Source organism: Sturnus vulgaris, chromosome 1 (assembly GCF_052056855.1).
Source record: "Sturnus vulgaris isolate bStuVul1 chromosome 1, bStuVul1.hap1, whole genome shotgun sequence".
Classification (NCBI taxonomy): domain Eukaryota; kingdom Metazoa; phylum Chordata; class Aves; order Passeriformes; family Sturnidae; genus Sturnus; species Sturnus vulgaris.
This window is the reverse complement of record NC_142243.1, coordinates 36,167,416-36,191,518: the sequence shown is the minus strand read 5'-3', so window position 1 is coordinate 36,191,518 and position 24,103 is coordinate 36,167,416. Positions and strand designations below refer to the sequence as shown.

Sequence of the window (24,103 nt, the reverse complement as noted above, 5' to 3'; positions counted from 1 at the left end):
TCAGTCACCCACACAGTAAAAACGTGTTTCCTGATATTCAGAAAGAAAAGACTTTTCTCCCCAAGCAGCAGCAGGAATAACATGTGATGAACTGACCATAAACCCCACTCCCTGCACTGCTGAGGGGGAGGAGGTAGAGCTGGGAAGGAGGGAAAGGGAGGCAAGGTGCTTCTAAGATTTATTTTACTCCTTGTTATCTTGCCCTGATTTTGTTAATAATAAATTCAATTAACATGCCTAAGTTGAATCTGGTTTGCCCATGATGGTACTTAGTGAGTGATCTCTCCCCATCCATAACTCATGAACCTTCACTATATTTTCTGTTCCATGTCCTCTTGCAGAGGGCAGTGATAGAGAGGCTTTGGTGGGTGCCTGACATCCAGCCAGCATCAATCCACCATGGGGATGCCTGGAGTTGTTTCTCCCCAGGTGAAGAACTTTGCAGTTATCCTCATTGAACTTCATGAGGCTTCTACCATTTCTTCCTCATATAAGTCACCATATTGGAATTCCTTGACAGCTGTAATCTACCTGATGCTGTTGAACAGCTGAGTACAGAGGTAATCTCACAAGTTTATTTCACCATCTAATGCATTTGAAAAAATAAAGAAAGTAACGGTTATAAAAATGTTACAAATGACATGATCATAAAAAATGCTTAGCATAATCCTTTTTCAAATCCATATAAACCAGAATTAATCCTCAAGAAGTAACAATAAATCATTGTTTCTTAAAGAGATTAAATTTAGGGCTCAGAGAACATGGCTAGGGCAAAAAGGCAACCATACTGAAACTATAAAAGAATCTGCTAAATTTCAGCCCTACCTTTATTTACCAAAACCCAATTACTCCTTCATGCTGATAATAATAATTACATTTATGTACAGCTTATATTTTCCACAAATGAAAGAATAAAAATACAAGATAAAACAAAACTGAAAAGTAGGTGTTACATTTTGACAAATATTTCAAGCTAAATCCTGGTCTAGTGAAGTCAGTATTAAAACTTAACACAGACTTCTACTAAATTAGGACATCTGGTTTCATGTCCCTGCAATGGGCAAATGGGCTCTGAAATCATGCAATCTTGGTGAAAATGGTAAAGTTATAAAAGTACAATATGCAAAGTACATTTGGCACACAGAAGATAAAACTTTCAGCTATTATTTCACAGAAATTTTGGGGTAGATGAGGCCTTGGGTAGCCACACAGTCTGAACCTGACCATTTGTTCCATACTCCTATATTTGTCTCCATCTTTTTAGAGTCATGCAAAATGCCAACACAGCATTCCAGCTGAGGTCTCACTAGTGTTGAGCATACCAGAATAATTTGTTTCATTATTTCATTCATGACCTCCCTGCAAGTATTTCCCAAAATGACGATATTTCACTCTTTTGTGCCACTGCTGTATCACTGTCTTATCTTGCTATCCAGCATAAGCTCTGGGTTCCCTCTGCTGTATAACTGACAGATGGTCATTCCTTGTTTTGTTTCTGTGTATCTGAGTTCTGATTTCTTTAGCCTTGATTTTCCAGATCTATTATGTGAATTTATCCTGCTGATTGTGGACCATGATTCCAATTTGTTAAGATAGTTCTGCCCTTCACAGTACTTGCCCTCTCTCTCAGCTTGGTCTTACACATAAATTTTGTAAGCACATTCTTCTCTCTACTATCCAAGTGTTTAATTATAATATGAAATAGAAATGACCTTAGGACAAACTCTGCTGGAACCTAACTTAAAATTCCCTCTCAGTTTGAAATAAAACACTGGTAACTCAACTTTAAGAGTCATTTTTACTCTGTCTCTACACTCTACTCCACTGTTTGCTTGCAGTATAGAACAATGTCAAACCCATTTCTAAGAGCAAGATCAACAAGACCTTTGGCCATGAAACCAATTATTCCCTTACAGTGTAGCTCTTGATGCCTCTTTTAGTCTCTTGTCCTAATGAAAGTACCCTGGAGGTTCACAGGCTGAGAGCAGGAAGGAAATGCTGTGTCTCAGACTCTTCTTACCCATCACTGAGGCCTTCAGCACACTGCTCTTCTCCTCCAGACTGTAGTAAAGTGTGCCTAGAGAGCTCAGAGGAGAAATCCCGCTCTACAACCCTACTCTTCTGCCTCTTCCCTGTTCCATTACCCAGATCTGCAGCGTGGAAGATATCTAGAGAAGAGAGAAGGCATTGCAGATGGGGACATTGCAAAAAAAAAACCAAAAAAACCCCCTGCCTATAACAGTTAGGAACCAGTCTAGGAAAATATTGGATTATATTCTCAAATTTTTAACATCTTCCACTCTAAATTTCCTTTAATTGGTTCTGCCTCCCTTAGAGCTAAATTTTAAAATGAAGGAGAAAAAGAAAACAGCTAGGTCAGTTTTAAAAAATTTGTTCTAAAAGTCCATATATTCATATCAAAATGGCATTGTTTAGTCCCTAAAATGCAATATAAATTGTTAACAAATACATCGAGAATGTATTGCAGGAAATGGCAAGAGTTTAACTTCAATCTCAATACCACGAAAAATCAAATGAGTCAATTATGCCTATTACCTATTTTTCTCCCTTTCAGTTGAACACAAAACAAGGAACAAGTGGCAGAGATGAGAAAATATAATAGCCTACAGCATCCAGGTTTGAACAGTTACTTGTTTGTCAAGATATTGAAAGCCCTGGTTTTACTTTCTTTCTACTTTTCTTCCTTGCTGCTAAATTATATGCTGATTTGGGGCATTTACAGAAGTTTGATATTTAAAGGCATTCGAGGGGAAAAAAAAGGTGTTTTTTTCAGGATTGGAGCTGGTCAGAAGCTGTGAGGTTTCACGAAATACCAGAGCTAAAAGGGGTGAGATCTGCATAACAACTGCTTATATCAATGCTGACATCAGCTAGCACTCTCAGAGCTATGAGTGCTGAAAATAATTTGGGCCCATTGATGCAAACACCACCTTTTAAACAAAGATTTTGGTGTCTGAATCACTGCATTAAAGGTGATCTGTAACCAACACAATAGAATTTCTTTTTAAAAAAATCCCTAAAGCCACATGCTACAAAATTAGAAAACACATCTTTTGGGTGAATGGCATGTTTACTTTTAAAACAACACTTACCCTCTTAAGAATAATACAAAAGAAGAGAAAGAAGTCTTGAACCTTTTCCTTCAGGGATTTCTTAGACATTGTTTTACTCAAGGCCAAGTAGAAAGCATTCTGCATACTCCTGGGCCCTATGAAAAAAAGGATGTTGTGTAATTCGTAGGCTCCAAAGGACTTCTCAAAGATAGGAGACAAAGAACATGTGTTTCACCGATATTTTTCTTTTGATATAGAGAAGGAAATATTCAAAACCCGAAATCCACCAAAGCTGTTGGTATAAATTTGCTATATGGGTTAAAATCCCTTGTGAATTCCTTTCAGTTAAAAGACTTGAAGTTTATACTTATATGCATGTATATGGTATGAGTTTGTGTGACATTTTCTTTTTTAAAACAAATGTTTAAATAAAACAGATGTTCACTTTGTTTCCCTTTATAGTGCTGGGTAAAAACACTGAAGTTGTTCCAATATATGGTCATAATATTTTCTCTTTCTTTTGGCAGACATCAGAAGCCTTTAACTTCATTCAAATTCAAATGAGCAGTGCTGTAGTGGCAGTGAAGGTCTGATCTCATCTTCTGTCTAAAGTGATGTAAATTTACAGGTCCAGGACAGAAGTTGTCCCATCTTGTGTTACTATTCTCACCCTCCACCCTTGTCGTTAGGCCCAGGAAAGGATCATTCTGCTGGATTTAGTAATTAGGAGGTCAAGAAATGCCTTTCTGTGTTCAGATAATGGCTCATGTTATCCCCAAACTCTGACAATTGCAGTAGCAGATGCTACAGAGTGAGAACAGTTTCTGTTCAGGATGAACGTTGACACAAATTTTAACAACAGAGGACAGGATCCAGGACAATGCCAGATACCATTGCTTTTGAAAATGATCAATTTTATGATACTTTTTAGAAAATAAAACTATTTTCATTTCTCTCAAAGCAGACATAGCGTGTTGAGTGTTAAAATGGACAGGAAGATCTCTCTCCTGTTTGCTCCACTGCTCTACATTACCTTTTTGCTTTCTGGTAACACGTCCCTAATTCTGTGACCTTTCCTGTTGAAAGTATTTGCACATACATGAACCATTATAACATAATTTAGCTTTTCGAATCTGAAAGATGCAATTACAGACGTGGACTAGTATTCACCTCCTGAGCACAATTTCTTGGTTCCCAAGACCTCTGTGGGCTTCCTGTTTGTTTTCATCATTTGATCTTTCCTATTCATTGCGTTAACTAATGTAATTAAGCGATATATACAAATACCAACTATAATAGCTGGGGGCGGCGGGGGGGGGGGGGGGGGGGGATGCCAAGCAGGAAATAAAATTACTTATTACAGCATCTCACTGGCATGGCAAATGTTTCATATTTAATCTTCAATTCTTTCTCTAAATACCTCTTATTTGTACCACATTTTCTTTCTATGCTACTCCCTAATATTGCTTATTCCTAATCCTCAACCCAACTTGAAAATTTCAATATTGGCTATAGCTTGTGACACCATTATGAAATCAGAAAGCACTGCTTATATTTTTATTACTATTTTTGACACATTCCATGTGTTCTTGACAACCATACAGTTGCTACCTCAGTGACAAACTCTCTGCCCCACCAGAAAACTGAATCAGAGAGCAGACTTTAGAAAAACTTTTTACTTTTTCCCAATCCCCACCATAACATAATCAAATATTATTTGCTACTTCAGGCACAGTCATCCACGCAGACTGACAGTTTTCATTCATGTCACTCCAGATTTGCTAAAGACTGTGCTTTTTAGATCTTTCACTGCCAGCACTTAAACCATAGAGATGCTAAGAAACGTTCTGTATCAGTGGAGTTTGAGTGGGTGGATTGCCTTTGAGTATTTTGTTATGGGGAAACAACACTAAATTTTGGCATTAACAGCCATGACATTACTGGCACAGTCACAGAGATAAGAAATTAATTTCTACAAGACCTTTCAACAGTCAAAACAGATCGATGGTTTACTACGTTTAGTTCTATGCCTACTGCTTGCTCCATTTCTTACATACTTGTCTCACTTTGGAAGCCCACAAGTAGTTCAATCAACTGCAGTGCAGCATGGTAGTAATTTGTTAGAGCTTTCAGAGATATAAGGGACAACTGCATTTTCATCTTTTGCAAGGGGTGTTGCAAGAGGATGATTACAGAGCTTGTGTTTCACAAAGTCACTAAAACATAAAGTCATTAATTTTGTGGACAGTAGCAGCATTTGTAAATATACTGTCTTGCTTTAAGACAATTATATGAAGTGGACAGTCCCAAATTAGTTAGTTCCCCTTTTAACCACTCCCTTTTCACCAATAAGTAGAATGCGAGAAGATGTAGGTGAAAAATATCTTGGCAGCACAGTGAGAAATAAGAACTCCATGTTTCTGTTGCTTGTCTCTTACTAGGACCCCAGGTGTCCTAGGGTGATGTTATGGTGCTTGTATCCCTAATCGTGTGTTCTGTTTGTGCTTGGTATTATGTCCTGTGCTTTCAGGACTGACTCTGAAAGTGGAGGTTTGTTTTGTCTCGTTCACCTCCCCCATGGTCTGTGTTTAGGAGATGCTTGCTCGCTTGCTCGCTTACTTTCGCTCCTACTTTTTGCTTTTGCTTATTAGCTAGTTTAGCTAGGCAGTCCAATTTTTCCCCTGGACTGTTTTTTTTCCTCTCCCTTTCCTGGATACCATCAGAACCTGTTCCAGAAGGGGACCTGGGAAACACTAAGAAACACCGGGAGTCTGCATTCTGTGACCTGCAGCAGTCACCCCCAGTGCCGGAGACCCATAACTGGGCGACCACTCGCCGGAGACTTTCTGAGTTTGTCATCCCTTCAGAGCAGTGAAAGAGTTTTTTGTCATCTGGTGTTGGGTTCTGGGTTTTTTTTGTGCTGGGGAGTGTTTCGCTTGTTAAATAAACAGGTTTTTTTCCACTCCTCTCTGAGGAAATTCTTCCTGAACCCAGTGGTGGGGGGAGGAATCGTGGGGGTTTGCTTTCTGGGGGCTCCTTGTGGAGGTTTTCCCCTACATTTGCCCTAAACCAGGACAAGAGGCCAGACTGACAGTTTGATCTATTTGTTATATTTTTCAAACTCTGTTGCTTAAATCATGCAAGCATTTTACCTAGTTATTCTAATGAATTGACAAATGTCAAGAAATACATTTTAAAAATTAAATTATTATTAAGGAGGTTCAGAAATAAACACTAAATGATTAGTCCAGAATTCTCAATGAGGATTGGAGACCTGCATTATTATATATATTGTTCCTACATTAAAAAGCCAGTGATGATGATCAGAAATCACAATTGTTGTTCAAACTGATAGAACTGCATTGTAAAGAGTTCATCACTTAAGTGATGCTGTCCTCACAAACCAAATTCGAAACTCATGTACTGACAAAAATCTATCCTCCTTCTCAGCAAAGCAGAACTCTCTCATTAAGATGGTTACTTAAAACTAAATATGTCAATGTCTAGACTATCCTTTAAGACTTTTTTTAATGTTTCAAAGTTTGTTGTCTGATTTGTTGTTTTACAAAAGAGTTGCGCGCTATGAACTCACAACATGTAGACCAATGCAAGTGCTCACATGTATGTACACATGCATGTATTTGAAACCACTTTTTAAATTTCAGATGAATTTGAACAAGATCTGTTTCTACTAGGCTCACACAGACAGGTCTTCTAATAGAAGATAAAACATTCTGTTTATGCCCTCACTTGTGGAAAACATGTAACTGAACTTAACTGTAAATATTTTAAATATCACATTTAACATAGGCCTTGGGAAAGAAATCTTTCAAAACCCCCAAGATTTATCCTCAGTTCATCTGCATGTGGAACTGGTTGGCAGCATACAGGCTGCATTTTAAAATGGAAAAATCAACCAAAAAATCAAAATAAACTGTGTCTGGCTGATGAAACTCAGTGAGAGAAAACACCTTCACTGACAGAACTGCAACATCAAGGATGAACATTAATTTTAGCAAGAAAAGCACACCACACATTTAAGACGCAAAAATCTATCGTCTTTGTGAAAAAATTAATAGGTAGTTAATAGGTTATTTCTGAAATGAGAACTATCAGTAGCAGTTCTAATAACCACAATTTTTTTCACACAGATGAAATCAAAAAGACAAAACTCAATTTAAAGTTTATTGAGAAAGAGAACTGCTATTGGAAATATGGAATACATATGAGAAGTTGCTATGCATCTGACCTATTTTTATGCTCTTCCATAAACATTTCATTGGACTACATTAAAGCAGGACAGAAAGCTACACAAACTCCTCTTCCTAAGTAGCCGTATTATTTTATGCTCTTATGAATACCGTGAGTCAGCCATTAGGCATAATGGGATTAGTGAGAGGAGACAAAAAGCTTTGCTGTCCATGCTCTCAACAAGAAATGCAGAAATCTTGACTTCACAGAAGCATTAAATTGTCATTATCAGAGCTTTTCAATCAATGCAAAAAAGCTCATACTTTACAACATTTGGCACTGGAGTCTTGAGTATCCAAAATTAGACATTTGCTTTGGGGACTGAAAAAGCCCAGCATAAGCTAAGGTTATCATCTGCAGCTCTGCTTTTGGAAGCGTAATTACAACCTTCATGCTGTTATAAAACAGGAAAATAAAAACTGATAATAAGCAGCACAACTCTGTCTGAAGCAACTGGCCAAGCTATTCACTATATTTTCCATGAATGCTTTGTTTTCAGTTTTTGCCACACACTAACAGCTACACAATCAGTAACTATTTCAATTCATCTCAAAAACCAGGATCTGCAATTACTATAATTTATTAAACATGGCAAAAAACACTACCTGGGCTATTTGCAATATTAAATTGCAATAAATTATGTTTAGATCTCCAACCACCAAACTATATCCATTTATTTCTTAAATGAAGACATTTCTATTCTGCAGACACTAATAATGAAAGTAAGCAATACTGTAGAAAGCCAGAGGCAATCATAGAAACCGTGAGACACTGTGTGTTATCACAATTTAAATACTGCATTTGTGTTGCCAACTTTGAAATTTACTGTTTTAACACGTGTTATAACAATCTACCATGAAGATTGAGAAAGCTGTTGAAAGTCTAAGCAGCTACATACCTCACACCTCAATGATCTTTGCAAATGTGGGGGCAGCATTAATTCATACAGCTTCCAGAGTGCTTAGCTACTTCAGCTAGATCAACCTTGCAGGAGCTATACCTACTATCTCTAATCCACTTACTGGAAAAACACACCCTTAATGCAAAAGTCAACACAAGTAACTGTCTTTAACAGCTCTTTTCCTGCTGGAGCACCAGGTTAAGTCCGACATTCACTTGAGCTATCCAGAAAAGATCTAATAACTTTAAAAGTCTAAAAATTTAATGGTAACTTTATTTTAATAGGAGCATTTGAAAGGAAACTGTCAGATGCTTTGGAAAATCTAACCAAACTGATCTGCTGTGTCTACATGCTTTTTGACATCAAAGAACTCCAAGGGATTAATGAGTCCTTAATTTTACAAAAGCTGTATTGACTCTTCTTCAACATGACACATTTCGCCATGTTTCCTCTAATTTTCTCCTTAAAAACAGTTTCTACCCATTTTCACAGTACAGATGTCAGCCTGTCTGATCTGTAATTTCATCATCTTCTCTGGAAATCTCTTAAAACACTGGTACCACACTAACAACTTTGATAGTCAGTTTCAAGTGAGAGAATACACACAACAATTTGCAGTTTTGATACATCAACTCTTGAGATCTTTCAGAAGTCTTAAATGGGCATCTCCTCTTTCTGGTGTATTATTTTCCCAGTCTTTTGCCTCTCCTATGAAACATCTTCTGTCAGCATTTCACTTACAGATGAATTCTCCAATCAGTCTTTCATAAAGAAGCTTTTCATGTGAAACCTCAATCTCTACAGGTGTATGGATGCAAAAACTAATTAAGTATTGTGGCTTTGCCTCTTTAGCTGAGGCTTTCTCTTAAGCATTAATCAGCTAGTGGTCTTACATAATCTTTGACTGACTTCTGTTTCTGCTTTTTCAGAAAAGAGGTTTCTGTTATTTTTAAGACTGTGCAGACAATTTTTTAAATTCTTCAGTGTCAGTTTTCTTCAATTTCTTATTTAACTATAGCAGGATTAAATATGGATCCTGTCTTCCCCATCTGCACATGACTTCAGCTATTTGGAATATGTCTTCTTTTCATGAGAACCTTCCCTGTTTTGTTCTTCCCAAGTGTTTTTTGATAAGTGGCACATATTTACTTCAAACTCCCCAGGCGGTATCTTTAGTGTCTGTGATGTCTGTTCTTTTGACTACTTTTATCTTCTTCTTTTGTTTATGTAGTTATGCTCTCAAGTACAAAAGCAAGGAATAATAGCTTTTCAATCTTCTGTGTGAAGCATTAAGTTCTCTTCTTCATAAGCAAGATAATGCTAAGAGGTGAACTGTAGCATGGAGCACCCATGGAGCTCAACTTCAAAGAAATGGGCTCAAGAACAACATTCTGAAGCAGTTGGGCTCAGAACACAGCTTTCATGGTCTCTACCACTCACATATTCTTCAGGAAAGGTACTACATGGACAAATCTGAATTTTCTTCAAGTGTACAATTGAAGTGGTGAGCAGAGGTTATAGTGCGATTTAAAATCATGTGATACCCAAAGATTGAGTTCTACTACGGGAGACTGATGACATTGAACTCAGGCTCCTCTGACACAATCAGAAACTGAATATTCAGGCCTGTGCACGAGTTGAAGCAGCATATTCACTCAGTTTAAGGAGCAAACTACCAGCGCTAAAAGTCGTGCTCTACTTGTTTTCTCAAGACACAAATCTATAATCACAGCATGATGACTGTAATCCTCCTTACCATATTTGTATACTAACCATAACCAAGGACCTACATCAACAACAGGTAACTAATACAGATTTTACAAGTATAACTCAAAATGGATCTGCTAATCACTCTTTCTTAGGCCCTGTCTAGGAGGCAGTGGATATACCCTTTGCTTCCTACAGAATTACGAGATTAAATCCAACATGCCCAATAAAGAAGACTTAAGATCACACTTGTTAAGAGTATATAAACTGGAGAACACACATAATAAAGATTTCGCCATTCACCATTGTTATTCTGTTCAAGTGTGCAGGTATATGTCACGTCCGACCTGACAGTGACAGAAGTGCTCCACTCAATCTATATTAATATCAAGATGAGTTTTAAAAGTGGAGAATATTTAAGATTTTGAGTAGTAGCTGAAGTATGAGAGGACTACTAACATTTTATCCAAACCTTGACAGTCAGTCCTTTTCAGATAGGCTTTTAATAAAGCCCTATCAGTATCAGTCCAGTCTGTAACTCTACTAGGTACAGTGCCAAACTATCTGCTTTCCAATGGGAGGGACATGTTCAAGTTCAAAATATAAGCTATCTTATTTGGTTTACGTGATTGCTGAAATTTCCAACTCTGTAACATGAAGTTAACTTCTGCATGATTGCACCTGCAATCTGCTGTACTCAGTCAGTAGCTGGAAAGAGCCAAAAATAAGGTAACCGGATTTAAGCTTTCTACAGCACTGCTCATCCCCAATGATATCTTGTTTTTCAATTTAATAGTGTCACTCTATTTTAATACCTCTCATTTTCATTATCTCACAACCCCCACCACCAATAAACACAGACCTGCTTTCAAGTCCATCCCTAGGGTGTATATACAAAATCTATTCATCTTGTTTGATTTCATTTAAATCAAATACACTTTCTGTAGACATTCTGAGTTACAAAATCACCTCAAAATTAAAAAAAGAAATTTAAAATACCCCCAAAAACTGAGAAAAAAAAACCAAAAGCGGAACTAGCAGCATTATCTAATTAGGATTTAATAACATCTTAATTACTGTAGCAGCACTACTTCTTTTTCACACAGGTACAGTTATCTGCATGTTCTGTGTTAGTTTTTCTCTTAGAAGTAAATGCCTGCTTCCAAAGTTCAGAAAACCTTATCCTCAGTGGATGGGACACTTCATCCTCCACTAAGAGCCAACAGAGAGTTCTCAACAGTATCTGGCTTTATTTGTATGGTCCTCTAGCATCTCTTTGCAGTGCTATTATACTCATCACTGAATAATGCTGCAGACTTAGGGCAAGATGATTTATTTTTTTCTCTTGCCATAGTATAACTTTTAAAGTTTACTTACTGTTTATCTTAAAGGTTATAAGACATTAAAAATAACATGCAATGGTGTGGAAGAGGCACTTGCCTTAACTCCAAGCTTCAGTCTGCAGCACTGATCAGTGATGGGTGTGATGACACCAACAGAGTGCATGCTGAAGTATCACATAAAGGAAGCTGGAGTTCATGAACAAGAGGGAAAAATAAAACATTGTTAAGCAGTGAAAAGACGGTAGGGTGAAAAATAGTCAGGAGCATGGAGAAGCTAAAGAAAAATATACACCTTAAACTTTTGCCTTTCTCAAAAATTCCTAGCTATATTTGATTTTTATTATTCTGAAAAGATACCCCAGTTCCTGTAATATGGATAGGAGGGTTAACCCATGACTAGTAGTGTTGATCACTTAACAGCTTCTCCATTAATATTGCAGTGAATGCAGACAATTTAAGAAAGTACTATGTGCTATTCGTTCAAAGATGAAAACCCCAAGTATCTACTAATACACTATTTTATTATCATTTACCTCATTGTTTCTTTTAAAAAACCCATGTTACACTGAAGATGTTCTTTTTTTCCATGTGCCCCTGCAGTATTGCACTTATTTGCAATTATTTCAAGGTGGACTGACTGTCCTGCTGTTAAGGTCTTGCATCCTTTCTCACTTGACAGAGCAACAATGAGTCCTTCAGGCACTCCCAATGTCAACAGATTCTGAATAATTAAAATCTTGAGTGTTACTTTCTATGTTCATTATAATTTTATACAAAAGAGAGTATTTCTGGCACATAAGAATTCCTTCATTAGCTAAAAATATCATAAACCTGAAACAATCACGCTTTGAGAACGCCATTACGTGTGCCACATTGAGAGGACACACCAGGTAGTGACAGCCTATGCATGAATTTATGATACCTATCAAGGTTTGTTTCATAAACATTGGACTCTTTGTTATCCATACGATTTCCTACAGCACTTGACACACTGGAATCACACAGCTACATAATTCTGACCTGTACTGAGGTCTAAGCCAGCAGAAAGGAAGACAAGTAGGTAATCATAACTTGGACAATACATTTACCCTTTCTCAATTCGGGATAAACAACTCTTACTATTAAGTAGAATTTTACACCCACGTATTAATTAATCGTGACAAAAGTATCCCCCAAGTGAAAACTAATGAGGTAAGATTTCTCCTTTGGAGGGCTCATTATATTGATATATACCAAAATCATACAATCCCCCCCACAAAGTATAAAGCTGTCAGACTCTAAACTTCTGCCACTATAGCAAATACCAATATATGAACTAAACAGTGTCACATTTCTACAGATACAGATGTCTCCCACTGTTTCACAATATGCTTTCAGAAATAAGTGCATGGGAATATGTCTCCCATGGCTGACTTCATTTTCCAGCATACCCTTCAGATTTTAATTGCCTAAAATCTTCTGTCAAACTGAACGGAGTGTTGGCAAAACCCAAATGTCACAAATTGAAACGAATCTCATTATTTTAACTTATAACTTTTATTTGATTAAAATAACCTTAAATTTACTTATCTTCAATATCATTTAGAGCTAGAAGCACTATAATACTCTTTGTTTGAAATTGAATATTTACATTTTAGGGACAAGAAGATCCCTTCTTTTGCCAGTAAAATCATCTTTTATTTTTTACAGGTACAAGTAAAGTATAGATTTCTCAAGTACAGAAATATTCAAATCATGTATAGAGTATAAGATGTGTGTGGGGAAAAACATACGTGAGAGACAAAGAGCAAACCCAACTTAGATTGTAAAGATTTCTGGAGTCACAAGTCACCTTTGGCTAAGTGATATTCAAACAAAAAATTCATTCCAGATTCAGAACTAGGATTTTACCTACCTAGAATAGCTTAATAACTAACAAGCAGCATCACCACATCAGAACAAACTGCAGGTAGAGACATCTCCATCAAGAAAACAGAATGTCTTTATGTGTTGCAGCTGCAATCCCAACAGTCAAGCTCGTTTACATCTTAATTAGAGTGATATCCTGTAAGCCACCACTAAGAGGATACACACTATCTTCTTGTAGCTGTGCTATCATTCCAACCAGATTTTGTCATATTTACGGCACCACTGAACTACATAAACTCTGACTAAATTGCTAATTACCAATGAGTGGTTTTTTGACTTTGGTATAGCATAATTCTAAAGCTACTTTTTCTTTAGAAAGCAGTTTACAAGATACTTATCAAACTGGGCTACTGGTTGGTTGTTCTCCATTTCTTTTCTGGCAAGTGACTTGGTGCTGCCGGGTGAGGTTTCTCATTATAGCACACAAAATTATTGCACACGTGAAAGAAAGCATTAAATAAATTAATAAAGAATCAATTACACTCTGCCAGATTACTTCACTGGAAGTAAGGAAGACATTTCAAATCACACTCTTCTGGACCTTTTTTCCACATTTCAGATTAATGCAAAGCAGATGTAAATCAGTATTTATTGGTATATTAGTTCTTCCTTCCTTTTTTCTTGCAACATGTTTACTTTCCAGTCTCTAAAGACACAATTTATGTATTTACTGAAACATAATGAAGTTAACATTACAGCTGCTTACATGTGTAAAAATGGCTAATCGAATGACATCTGTAAGAAAGAGAGAGACAAGGAAAATAAAAGAGCATGTGTAGAATTTTACATGTCAAGGTGCTCATAAAACTACAATACCTGAAATCAGTGCCTGATATTTCTGTATTCTGTGTTGAGTCAAAACCAAAATAAACCAAGGTCCACAAAGTGGAAAATGTAAAGTAGTAAGAGGTTTATAGATATACAGTAATTTTCAAAATACTGAAAAACTGGTAAATCAATACATCCTCTTCTTCACGTTAAATCCTCTTGGTTACAACCATTTTACCCTCTGAAGTGTATAAACGTGTTTGTGTGCAGCATATTAATAATCTCTATGTTTTACTCTATATTAAAACACTACCAATTGCTGTAGTTGTTCATGGGAATAACTTCCAAGCACAAGTAATGAAGCAGGGAATAGGAAGTCACAGGTTAAAATTACTTTTAAAACAGGCATGCTACAGTATAATACAGATATATTTAAAAACTCTTCCAAACAGACAATATAAGACAAGCACAAAAAACTACTCACCATTTCATATGCTGTTACAATCTTTTTCAAGACCTCTGGAACAATCCCTTGGAGCTCCATAGTTGGATACTGATCACTGAGATTCACTACTACCAAGGGTGTGTTATCAGGCCCAACCAAGTGCATAGACACTGCCAAAATGCACTGCATAAGATTTGCTACAGGAGAGAGGCCACATAATTCTTTGAATGAAACTACTGCATTCTGCAAAAAGGAAAGAAAGAGTTTCCCTTACAGTTAAATATGAAAATTTAAGTCTTGTTGTTTCAGGATAAAATACTTTCCTATTATACTTGAGCTACAATGTTGAGCTACAATTACCAGCTTTTCCCTGAAGAACTGGCATTTTTCAAACCAATCAATATCACACATATTTTACAAAAATGCTAAAAATTCGAGGAATGTAGTACATGCCACAGAAAAAAACATCAATTTAGAACAAGTATATCTCCTCTCTATCATGGCTAAAATTCCCTATGGAAATAATGAGATTCTAAAGCATAGTGGTTATATATTTTGAAAAATTTTAAAGCATTTTTTAAATGCCATCAAGAGAAAAAAATATTAGATGCTGAATGTGCCAATTAAGCAAAGTGAAGTAGAAGGAGGAATTCAGCACATTTGTAACTTTAAACATACCTGAACTGCAGTCCAGACGTGCTGTGGATCTGCAGGCTCCCATTTGGTGTGATTCACAAACCCAGCACTCCACTATTGGTGTATTCCTATCAGAGTCACACTTCAGTGAATTTTTAAAGGTTCTTCAGCTTAAATACTGACTACTGTACCTTTCCCTAAGATTTCTTACAGTCATGTTTTATATCCAGTACAGTAGAATATAAAGCCCTAAGTTTAAACTGGAAGAAAGTTTACAGCACTGGAAATACAGTGTGACTCCAAGTAGCCACTGACATTCCATGATGGGAATATTGTCAGCACTGTACAGAATTTAGGATTTTTGTACCAACTGGGAACTGGTACCTATGGCAGGTCTGGAGTTTGTCTTCCTGTAGGAATTAAAAACAAAAATATGGTATATTTAAGTTACAAATGTGCTCAGTGCTCCTTTCTCTCATGTCGCACCCAGGCAGAGTATCCGGTACAAATTTTCATTTTAATCCAAATCACTTTCCATCTTGCTGGCATGATAAGACTCATTTGTGGACATTGTCTCCTAGAATGATATAATGCCAACTTGAACTCAAACAGCAATCAAATGTGAAATATTTTGCTGTCCCTTTATCAGACAAAATACCAAAGCAGACTTGAAAATATGCATGTACAGCATATTCATGCAAAATTATGTGAACACTAAATTGCACCTACCCAGTCACTTAGAGTGTACTTTTAGTAAATGACCAGGAAACAGAAGCTTCTTTTATCAGCTGATGTACACTTCCATGACACAATAATTACACAGCTCAAGAGACAGACATTGGGAACTCCATTCAGACAGATTTTGCTTGAGAGAAGTACCATGGATAAGCCATTATGAACAACTGCTTTACAGAGAGGTTAACAAGGACCCAGGGATCGTATATATACATTAATATATAAGGCAAGACAGGACTAATACGTATTACTACTCTAACTCTTGCCTTTGGACTTCCAACTCTATATTCAGAGACCATTCCTCATACTGTTCAGTAACTTAAACATGCAACATCATACCCAGTTCAATCACTCATATTATACTTTTATCAGTGATTAATACAAGTTATTACATCAGTTTTTGTCATGGTAATACAGGAACAAAAGAAACAAAAAAGGCTATTCTTATATGGATTTAGAGAAGCTATTAACTCACTGTTGCATATTTTCTTTATTCTTCTTATTCCACCTTATATTTAAAAAAATCAAACTAACCAACTTTGCCCTTTATAATCTGGCTTCTGAGCATATTATGAGAATATAACGGTCACAAAAATAATTACAATTTATAACACAAAATTTCAGTGGCATAGAAATTAAACAATTTCGCATTCCCTGACATAAACTGATACTTATTTTAATTGAGTGGTTTGTTGCTTGTATTAGCTATAAAAACTTATTTACACAGAGCTTAAATGGTTCACATTATATAATCTGTTAGCAAAGTTAAGAAAAACTAATCTTCCCTCATGTGCCTAAAATAACTTCTTGACAGCATTTTGAGATAATGATAAATTTAGTTGATAGCACATCTTTCAAACTGACAGAATAAAATACATAAAACACCTCTTAGTATCTCATGTTCAAAGAAACCCCACTGTAGAGTCTGTTTTCAATTATATCATTATGCTGTGCATTTTGCAGCATGCACATTCACGAGTTTAATGTAGCTACACAAAATTTCATGTTTTCACTGCTTCCTCAATGCAGTTCTTCCTTGAAAAGTATCTTAAAATACAGTATTCTTCATATGACAGAATTCTTGCCTTCAGTAGGTTAACTACAGGTAATGTTCATTTTACATGTAGCCTGTAATTTGAAACATTTATGAGTCAAAGTATCATTCCTGTATTTTTTAAATTATCTTTTAAAAGAGTAAATTTATATACCAAGTGAAATGGGAGAGCTGCATAATGATGTACTAATTTCTTATTTCATATAAAATTAGCTTTAAAATTGTATTTCTATTAGAATCTCTTTAGTATAAGATTATTCATTAAGAAAATTTATATACACTGCTGTGACTTTAAAATCCAGAATCAGATCTTAGACATTTCTTTTAATCTCTTTTCCCTTAACACTGTATAACACCAAGAGGATTTGATAGGTCAGTCCATTTGAAATGACAACTCTTAATTTTGTTGATCACTGCTAGTATTCCATCAGAAGTTCATAAATAAAGTTAAAACTTGTATTAAATAGAATGTAACTTTACAACTCAATTTTAATACATTTCTAAAAGGGGTTATTCACCTAGAATCTCCAAGGAACACATTTTTGAAGTGAGATCTCTTGGCTTCCACAAAACAAATCACCTCAGACTGCACTTTTTCCTTAAATTCAATGTGTTTTACTAACATGACATTTAAAGTAGGACAACTTCTTCTAGAAGATGCCTTCTAATACTTTAGTGCTAATGCCATGGATTTCTAACATAACTAGGAAGAATCATGGAAAACAAATGGATCTTTCTTGAAAGTACTGCCTTCTATTTAGGACTAAAGAAAAAACCTAACTTTGGTGAAATTATTCTTAGACTTACAAGTAAGGTCTCTGATAAGCATTAAAGTCTCCCTTTTCTATCTGCTGTGTACTCTTCCCACATTTCTGCTTAATTCTTTAAAACTAAAATATTGCCATACTTTCTTTCAGTGTATTTCTAATATTCATTCAAAGACATAGGATGAGTCAATAGGGTTGAGTTCAAACACTGGAGTCATATTTCCATTTCGACATTCAACAAAATATACGCGTGCATTCAAGGTTACATCAGTGGACAGCTCATCTAAACAACTCCTCTGGAATGATCCATTCTTAGAGCTGTTCAGAATTAGACTCAAATCGTTCAATATACAAGATACTTAAAAAAACATGTATTCCATATTTATCATAGTACAAAGGTACACATATGAACCAATAAATTGATTATGAAACTGTACCTGCATATTTTCTCTCAAATCCGTAGCATCCCGAATAGGTTGGAGGGCATTCTTGAATACTTCATCTATTGCTTTAATCCATAATGTTCTCATAGAAGCATATTCCCTTGATTTCTTGCCCTTCCTCACAGAGAGGCCCCTCTTGTGAGGTTTCCCACCACCCCTTCGATTTGTAATGGCCACATGCACAAACAAGGAAGCATGAGCTAAGCTTTCACCAGTCAATGACTGCAGAGGAACGTGCCGATAACCAGTCTGGAGACACTCAAAGGGAATAGTGTATTGCCCAATAAACTCGTCCCCAATGTAATCATCATCCAGTATTACGAAACGCACCATAGCTAGCTCTGGCAAATTTACTTGAAATTCAAAGCTTTCATCAAAAATTGGATTATCCCCGTTCTGATGCATTGTTTTCGTCCTTTGCTCAGCACAGTCAGCAGGGATTCCATGTATTTCAACATAGACATAAGGATCCACAACATCACCTTTGGCACCTGATCCTTTGGGTTTCGGGAAGTTTTGCCCACTAATGATTTTAATATGAAGCAGCTGAGGTGAAACTCCAGGCACGGTGTCTTTAGTATTCGCGCTAAAGAAGGAAACCTCTTCTCTCATGATAGCAGGACGAAGGACATAGCCACAGTTTCCATTTTGTCGAAACCAACCAATGTTAAGGTCCATCATTAAGCCAGGCGTTTGAAAGTTCATTGCTACTATCTGACAACCACACTTCCAAAAGTCCTGGGGATTCATATTGCTAGAGTCAATTCTCATAGGACTGGGGAAAACCCTCGCAAGAAAACGTTTGTTATAATTTACAAAGTCTCCTGGGTTTTCGTTGGCATATTTGCTAGCAAGCACTTCGTTAAAAGAGCACACTTCCCAGTACTTCTGGAGCTGAAATGAAACTTGAAACTCTTTGAACTGAACTGATTTACATATGCTTACCAACTCAGAAAGATCTTTGCAGAGCTGGAATCGTTTCCCTGTCATTGAGTTTTGCTGTTCTACCCCCTCCTTCACCACTCTCTGTGACATTTCTGCTCCTTCGTCTTCATCTGTAACATCTCCCTCTAGTCCAGAACAATTAGCAGAAAGCTTCTTTGCTTTAATTAGTATATTCCCTTTAAGTGATTCCGGTGATGGAAGATAAGACTCTTCAATGTTTGGAGACTGTGTATGCAGCTTGTCCCCCAAAATTTTCTTCATGTGCTGTACCATCACTTTCTGCTGCTTAATAGAACAATGATTTTCTAAACACAAAATAAGAGGGTATTCTGAAGCAAAAAAGGCGTACTTGTTAATAATGTCAATCACACTACGGAAGACAATTTGTGATGTCATTGTGTGCCCTGTATAAATCACGGGCTCATTATCTGGACCATCCCATACATCCAGTTCAACACTTCTACAACCCATTTTTAGAGCACGAATGTAGCCCGTGATGTCAGAAGGCCCTCAAAACTGATCCTCTATCAAGTATGTATTATGAGATGAATTTATAAAATAATGAGATAAAGGTTGTTTCATATCTTGACAAACTTTTTTATGCTCCGGATCAAATATGTGGCAGTCTGGTGAAGTAAGGTAATTTGTAAACCCATCTATAGAAAGACAACCCTTTTCCTGGCCCTCTTTGGCTGGCTCGTATTTCTGAATAATTTCAAGACTTATTTCTTCTGTGACCTGTGCCATACCCTGCTCTGCTTCCAAAAACATCATGAGGTTCTTGGTATCTAGAAATTCTTTATTGCTTGAAAACTGAACTAACAGGAAATAGATTTCAGGTCTGGTACAAAGCTCATGAAAAACTTCGATAAATTCTTCTTTTGTTACTTCAGTACCTGTTTTTTCCCTGGATCTATGTAACTCCTTGAATTTTAATTCAATTTTATTTGTTTTCAAACCAGGGTTTAAGTCTTTTATAAATTGTACAGCATTACATAGGGGTATATGGCCCAGATTATCTACATCTGATTCACTGAACATTTGTGAAAGCCACGAAGTCCGCATATTATCTTGAGTAGTTCCTAGCATATCTAGAGTATGTTTTCCATAAGAAATCAGGTATCTTAAGCCAGTAACCCAAATATTTGCAACGTCTGCTGAGTTAGCAACCAGATCTAGAGACTCATAATTTTCTCCATATATAATTGAAAATGCACAATCTTCCGATATCTGGTCGTATATTCCGTTGCTGCGAAAGATATCTGTATTTTTTCCTGTTCTTACTTCTTTGGTTGACTTAATATCAATCTTTGCTTTTTCAGAATCCTTTTTTGAAGGCTCCCAACGGAGAGACTGCATATCAGCATCCAAAAGGAAGTATCGGTGATACACCCTGGAGTTGGATCGGACCTTTTTGAGCTCAGAGCCTTCCACCATGGCGTTGATACAGTCGCTTGCACTGCTGATCTTCTTCTCCGTGGGCATGCTGCTGAATGACACAGTCTTCTTCCTTTGTCTCTTTTCTTTTGTACCATCCTGGTAAACAAAGGGATGGGGGGAGAAAAAAATAATCTATCAGTATGATTTTGCTCAACATTGAAACAGGTTTCAACTTAGAGCTGAAAGTTCATCAAGTAGTTCAATAAAGTCTGTGTGATGACCAATAAAATGGAAGTTCTTACTGGCATCATCACGGTGAAAATACTAATAATGCCTTAATATTTGCTCTTGCTACTCTAAGTAATCTTCCAGAGTTTATTTTTAGTCCTTTTGATGGATATAAAACTAAAAAAAAAAAGTTTTGAATGCTAACAAAATAATAATCCTGTATTATTGCATACATGTATGTGCATTTTATTTTTTGAGTTTTACCCTACTTAGAGAGAGAACAGGTTCTAAAGCAAGGCAGTCGAAAGCAAGCTTTTGTCTGAATCCTTATACAGTCCTATAGATACTTGCCAAATTTATCAATACAGAATATAATGCTTTTATACCATGCTGACAGGGTCCTTGTGAACACCAAAGAAACACAATGCACAATTAACTACATAAATTCCATACGACATGGCCCTAATCAAAGTGTACAAGACATTAACAGCACTCCTTTATGCAAAGCTTCCTTCACCAGAGCACCCATCCATGCTCTTCACACAGACTGCCCACAGCACTCACACATCCCTCCCCTTAGCAGGAAAATACCCACGATAGTCTAAAGAAGCTGCACTGAAACACATGGAACTGGACTGGAGCAGACAGGACTCTTCAAGTCGTGAGTTTCAGAAAATACAGCAGTGACTCAGAAGGGAACTTCTGAGAGGGTTTAACTGTTGTGGTTTATGTTTTGTTTGAAGGTTGTTTGGTTGTGATATTTTCCTGTTACAATGGTTTCCCCCAGTTGTACCCCTATGTTGTTGCAAGATGGTTTCTCCCCTTACTGCGCCTACCCTTGTCTGTCACCCCAAACCCCGCCCCTTTATCCAGAACCTTCCCTGTCTTTCACCTTAATCCCTGCCCCTACAGTTGTCAATTCCTCCTGGCCCCTCCCTTTGTTCTAGAGAAATCTGTATCATTCATCCCCTTCTCGGATTACGATTTGTTACTATATTGAAGTCCCTGCCTATGTCACCCCTTATTGGTTGTGTAAATATGTAACCCCGCCTTGTATTACACCACTGCCGCCCCTAATCGGTTGATGTGTTGGACCCTCCCTCGGGGGAGGGCCCTCATTTAAGTTACTGCAAACCCATTCTCCTCGCCTGTTTGGGTTCTCTTCCCTTGCTTCCGGTTGTGCTCCCCGCCCTTCCAATAAACCCTATCCTGGAACCTAGAAAGGTCTCCCTCTCATCCTTTACTTTCCTTCCGACTTAGTGAGCCGCCAAAGGGGGCTTGGAGCCCTAGCCACACTCCTGGTTCTGGGAACCTGGGAGGTGGCCCACTCGTGACGTTGGCAGCCAGTGGAGCTAGCTGGGCTTGCCTGGACTCGAGTGTCAAGGCTGACGGCATCATTTAACTGTTTCCAAAGAACCTTCATGTCATTAGAAAGAACTTGAATACAAGATCTGGTCAGGAAGGGAAGGAAAAGTGATTCACCATTGCTCTTAAAGCAATGAGATAACCCAGAGGTCTCACTTTACTAGAGAAAGCTTGGGTCTATAAGGATATATAAGCATAAAAAATGGGAAAAGAATATTGTTTAGCTATCTCTATTATACCTATTTGTGCTTATTAAAACAAGTACAAATATATCAGCAACATATGACTTAACTGCAATCAATTTCATAAGAAAGGAATTTAAGAAATTTGTGCTTTCATTATCTGCATTTTCTGAGACTGAAAAATGCTAGGATTTTTTTTCTGAAAGCAACATGTCTTGAGGAGCTAACTTTTAGTCTGAAATAACACTTGAATTAAAAATAATTTTATATTAAGATACCTTAATTAGAAGTGTTCTTATAAACCAGCACAGCGCAAAAAATTACTTTTCCAGCTTTATCAAAAATTTTTAAGAAGCATGTTGATATTCCCTGAAACCGTTTTCCATTAGAAGTATGTTCCAGTGCCAATCAGAATTGCTTAAATGGAGAAAGTGAAAGAAAACTTTTAACGATTGCTATGCTGAACAGATGTTCAAAGAAAAACCATCCATTACAAAATGCATTTCCAGCTCAGTGCACATGTGCTGTATGTTTAATTTCATTAAATGAAAAATGCAGAGTCCTGGTTTTGTAATCTAATTTATAAGCATCTGAAAAGCGTTTCATTGAAAACAATGATTAGTAAGGTGAGCGGCCTTAATATTTGCTGTTCCATGTTTGAGAAAATTAACCAACCATACTATTCTTGCACCTTTAATGACAGCAGAATTTGCTTTGTTCAAGTTCTCAAGAGAGCAGTAAAAGCGAATAACCCTGCAGAGGACTGTTTTATTTCCAACTGCAGATCAAACACCTGCAATGGATACTGCACAGGGTTGGCTCTCAGAATCTCATTACGTGTAGTTTAGGCATAAGGGTTGTTTTCAAACAACAGCAAATTTCCTTAACTTAAAAAAAAATAATAATTTTTTTTCTTTACAGAGGTTTTTGTTCTATTTTAAGCCTAGCTTGTTTCTCTATTATTTATATCTCCTGCCTGGAAAAAGTGGCAAAGGACAGTCCCACATAAATGAGCAATGACATTCCTGCCTGGTACTTCAGGGTTAGAATTAAGCACTTTGAAACTCCTTAATGCTCCAGATTTCTCAGTCACAGACCTGGGAGAGAAATACATTTCTCAAACTAAAAGCTGCATGTATCTGAATAAACACAGGAATGACCTCTTGGCATTCATGAGACTTATAGGGTTCTTGCTGTTCAGCATGCTCAAAGTGACACTGACTCTATAGGGCAGATGTGTAATTCAGTCCAAGGCAGCAGCTACAGTTTTTGTGCTGAAGCAACTTTCAGTCATTCTAGGATCTCTCACACAATGAAGACCATGCCAATCTTCAGTTTATAACTTGTCCTGTCATCATTACAGGGTTTTCCCTAAAGACTGTCTGTGCCTCATAAGACTTAATTACTGAAACCAAAACAACCACCTCATCAATACATTTCCTAATACTATTCATGTCCCAGCCAAGGTCACCTGCCAGATATTTTGAGGGATTGACGAGACCACAGATAAAACTGTTTTGAAACATTGCTCATAACCACTACAAGCAACTACACAAAGTTTAGTTTATCCAGGAGTTCCTAGCAACAGAAAACAAAGTATCTAGCAGTTTAAAAAACAGAAATAATCCCAGCTGTCATCTGTGGCACTTAAGAGACAGAGACAGCTGGAGAAAATGGATTAAAAGCAAAAGGAGGGAAGAATACATCCATGATAACTTTTTTATTCCTCTCAAGGTACCAACAAAGAAATAGCTGTGTGACTAAGACAGCACTGTCAACAAAACAGAATTCTGGAGAAGAACAGAGAATCTTGAATCAGACATGGAGAGAGATGCACATCACTCCTGAACTGCAGTGCTTTTAATGCATGCAAATTTATCATAAAATTACTTAAACGGCAGTTCCAATAACCACTAGCACTGATAGGGACAGCAACAGGATTCAGGAATTTGATAATGTAATAGATCAGGA

General features: G+C 36.9%; 1 protein-coding gene and 1 long non-coding RNA gene across 2 annotated transcripts in view; both read right to left on the bottom strand.

The window, feature by feature from the left end:
- Nucleotides 1-3,226, bottom strand: part of LOC148225154 (uncharacterized) — a 31,664-nt gene extending 28,438 nt beyond the window's left edge. The window contains exons 1-2 of the long non-coding RNA XR_015803299.1: nt 3,114-3,226; nt 2,021-2,168 (exon numbers count right to left, since the gene is read on the bottom strand). This is a non-coding gene — a long non-coding RNA (uncharacterized LOC148225154). The remainder of the gene's footprint in view (nt 1-2,020; nt 2,169-3,113) is intronic.
- An 8,147-nt stretch (nt 3,227-11,373) lies between these two features.
- On the bottom strand, nt 11,374-19,740 carry LOC148225153 (inactive phospholipase C-like protein 2). The gene is made up of 3 exons (XM_088163826.1): nt 18,027-19,740; nt 14,437-14,640; nt 11,374-11,462 (listed from the first exon to the last, which is right to left on the bottom strand). Exons 1-3 carry the CDS (start codon nt 19,446-19,448, stop codon nt 11,388-11,390), a joined length of 1,701 nt encoding a protein of 566 aa, XP_088019952.1. The 5' UTR covers nt 19,449-19,740; the 3' UTR covers nt 11,374-11,387.
- Nucleotides 19,741-24,103: the final 4,363 nt, after the last annotated feature.

Coding starts and splice junctions, on each gene's coding strand:
- LOC148225153 (XM_088163826.1), bottom strand. CDS start 19,448: ATGGGTTGTAGAAGTGTTGAACTGGATGTATGGGATGGTCCAGATAAT. Junction 14,641..18,026: donor ATTTGAGAGAAAATATGCAG/GTACAGTTTCAT, acceptor TCCTTTTTGCAG/AATGCAGTAGTTTCATTCAA. Junction 11,463..14,436: donor TTGTAACAGCATATGAAATG/GTGAGTAGTTTT, acceptor CATGAACTCCAG/CTTCCTTTATGTGATACTTC.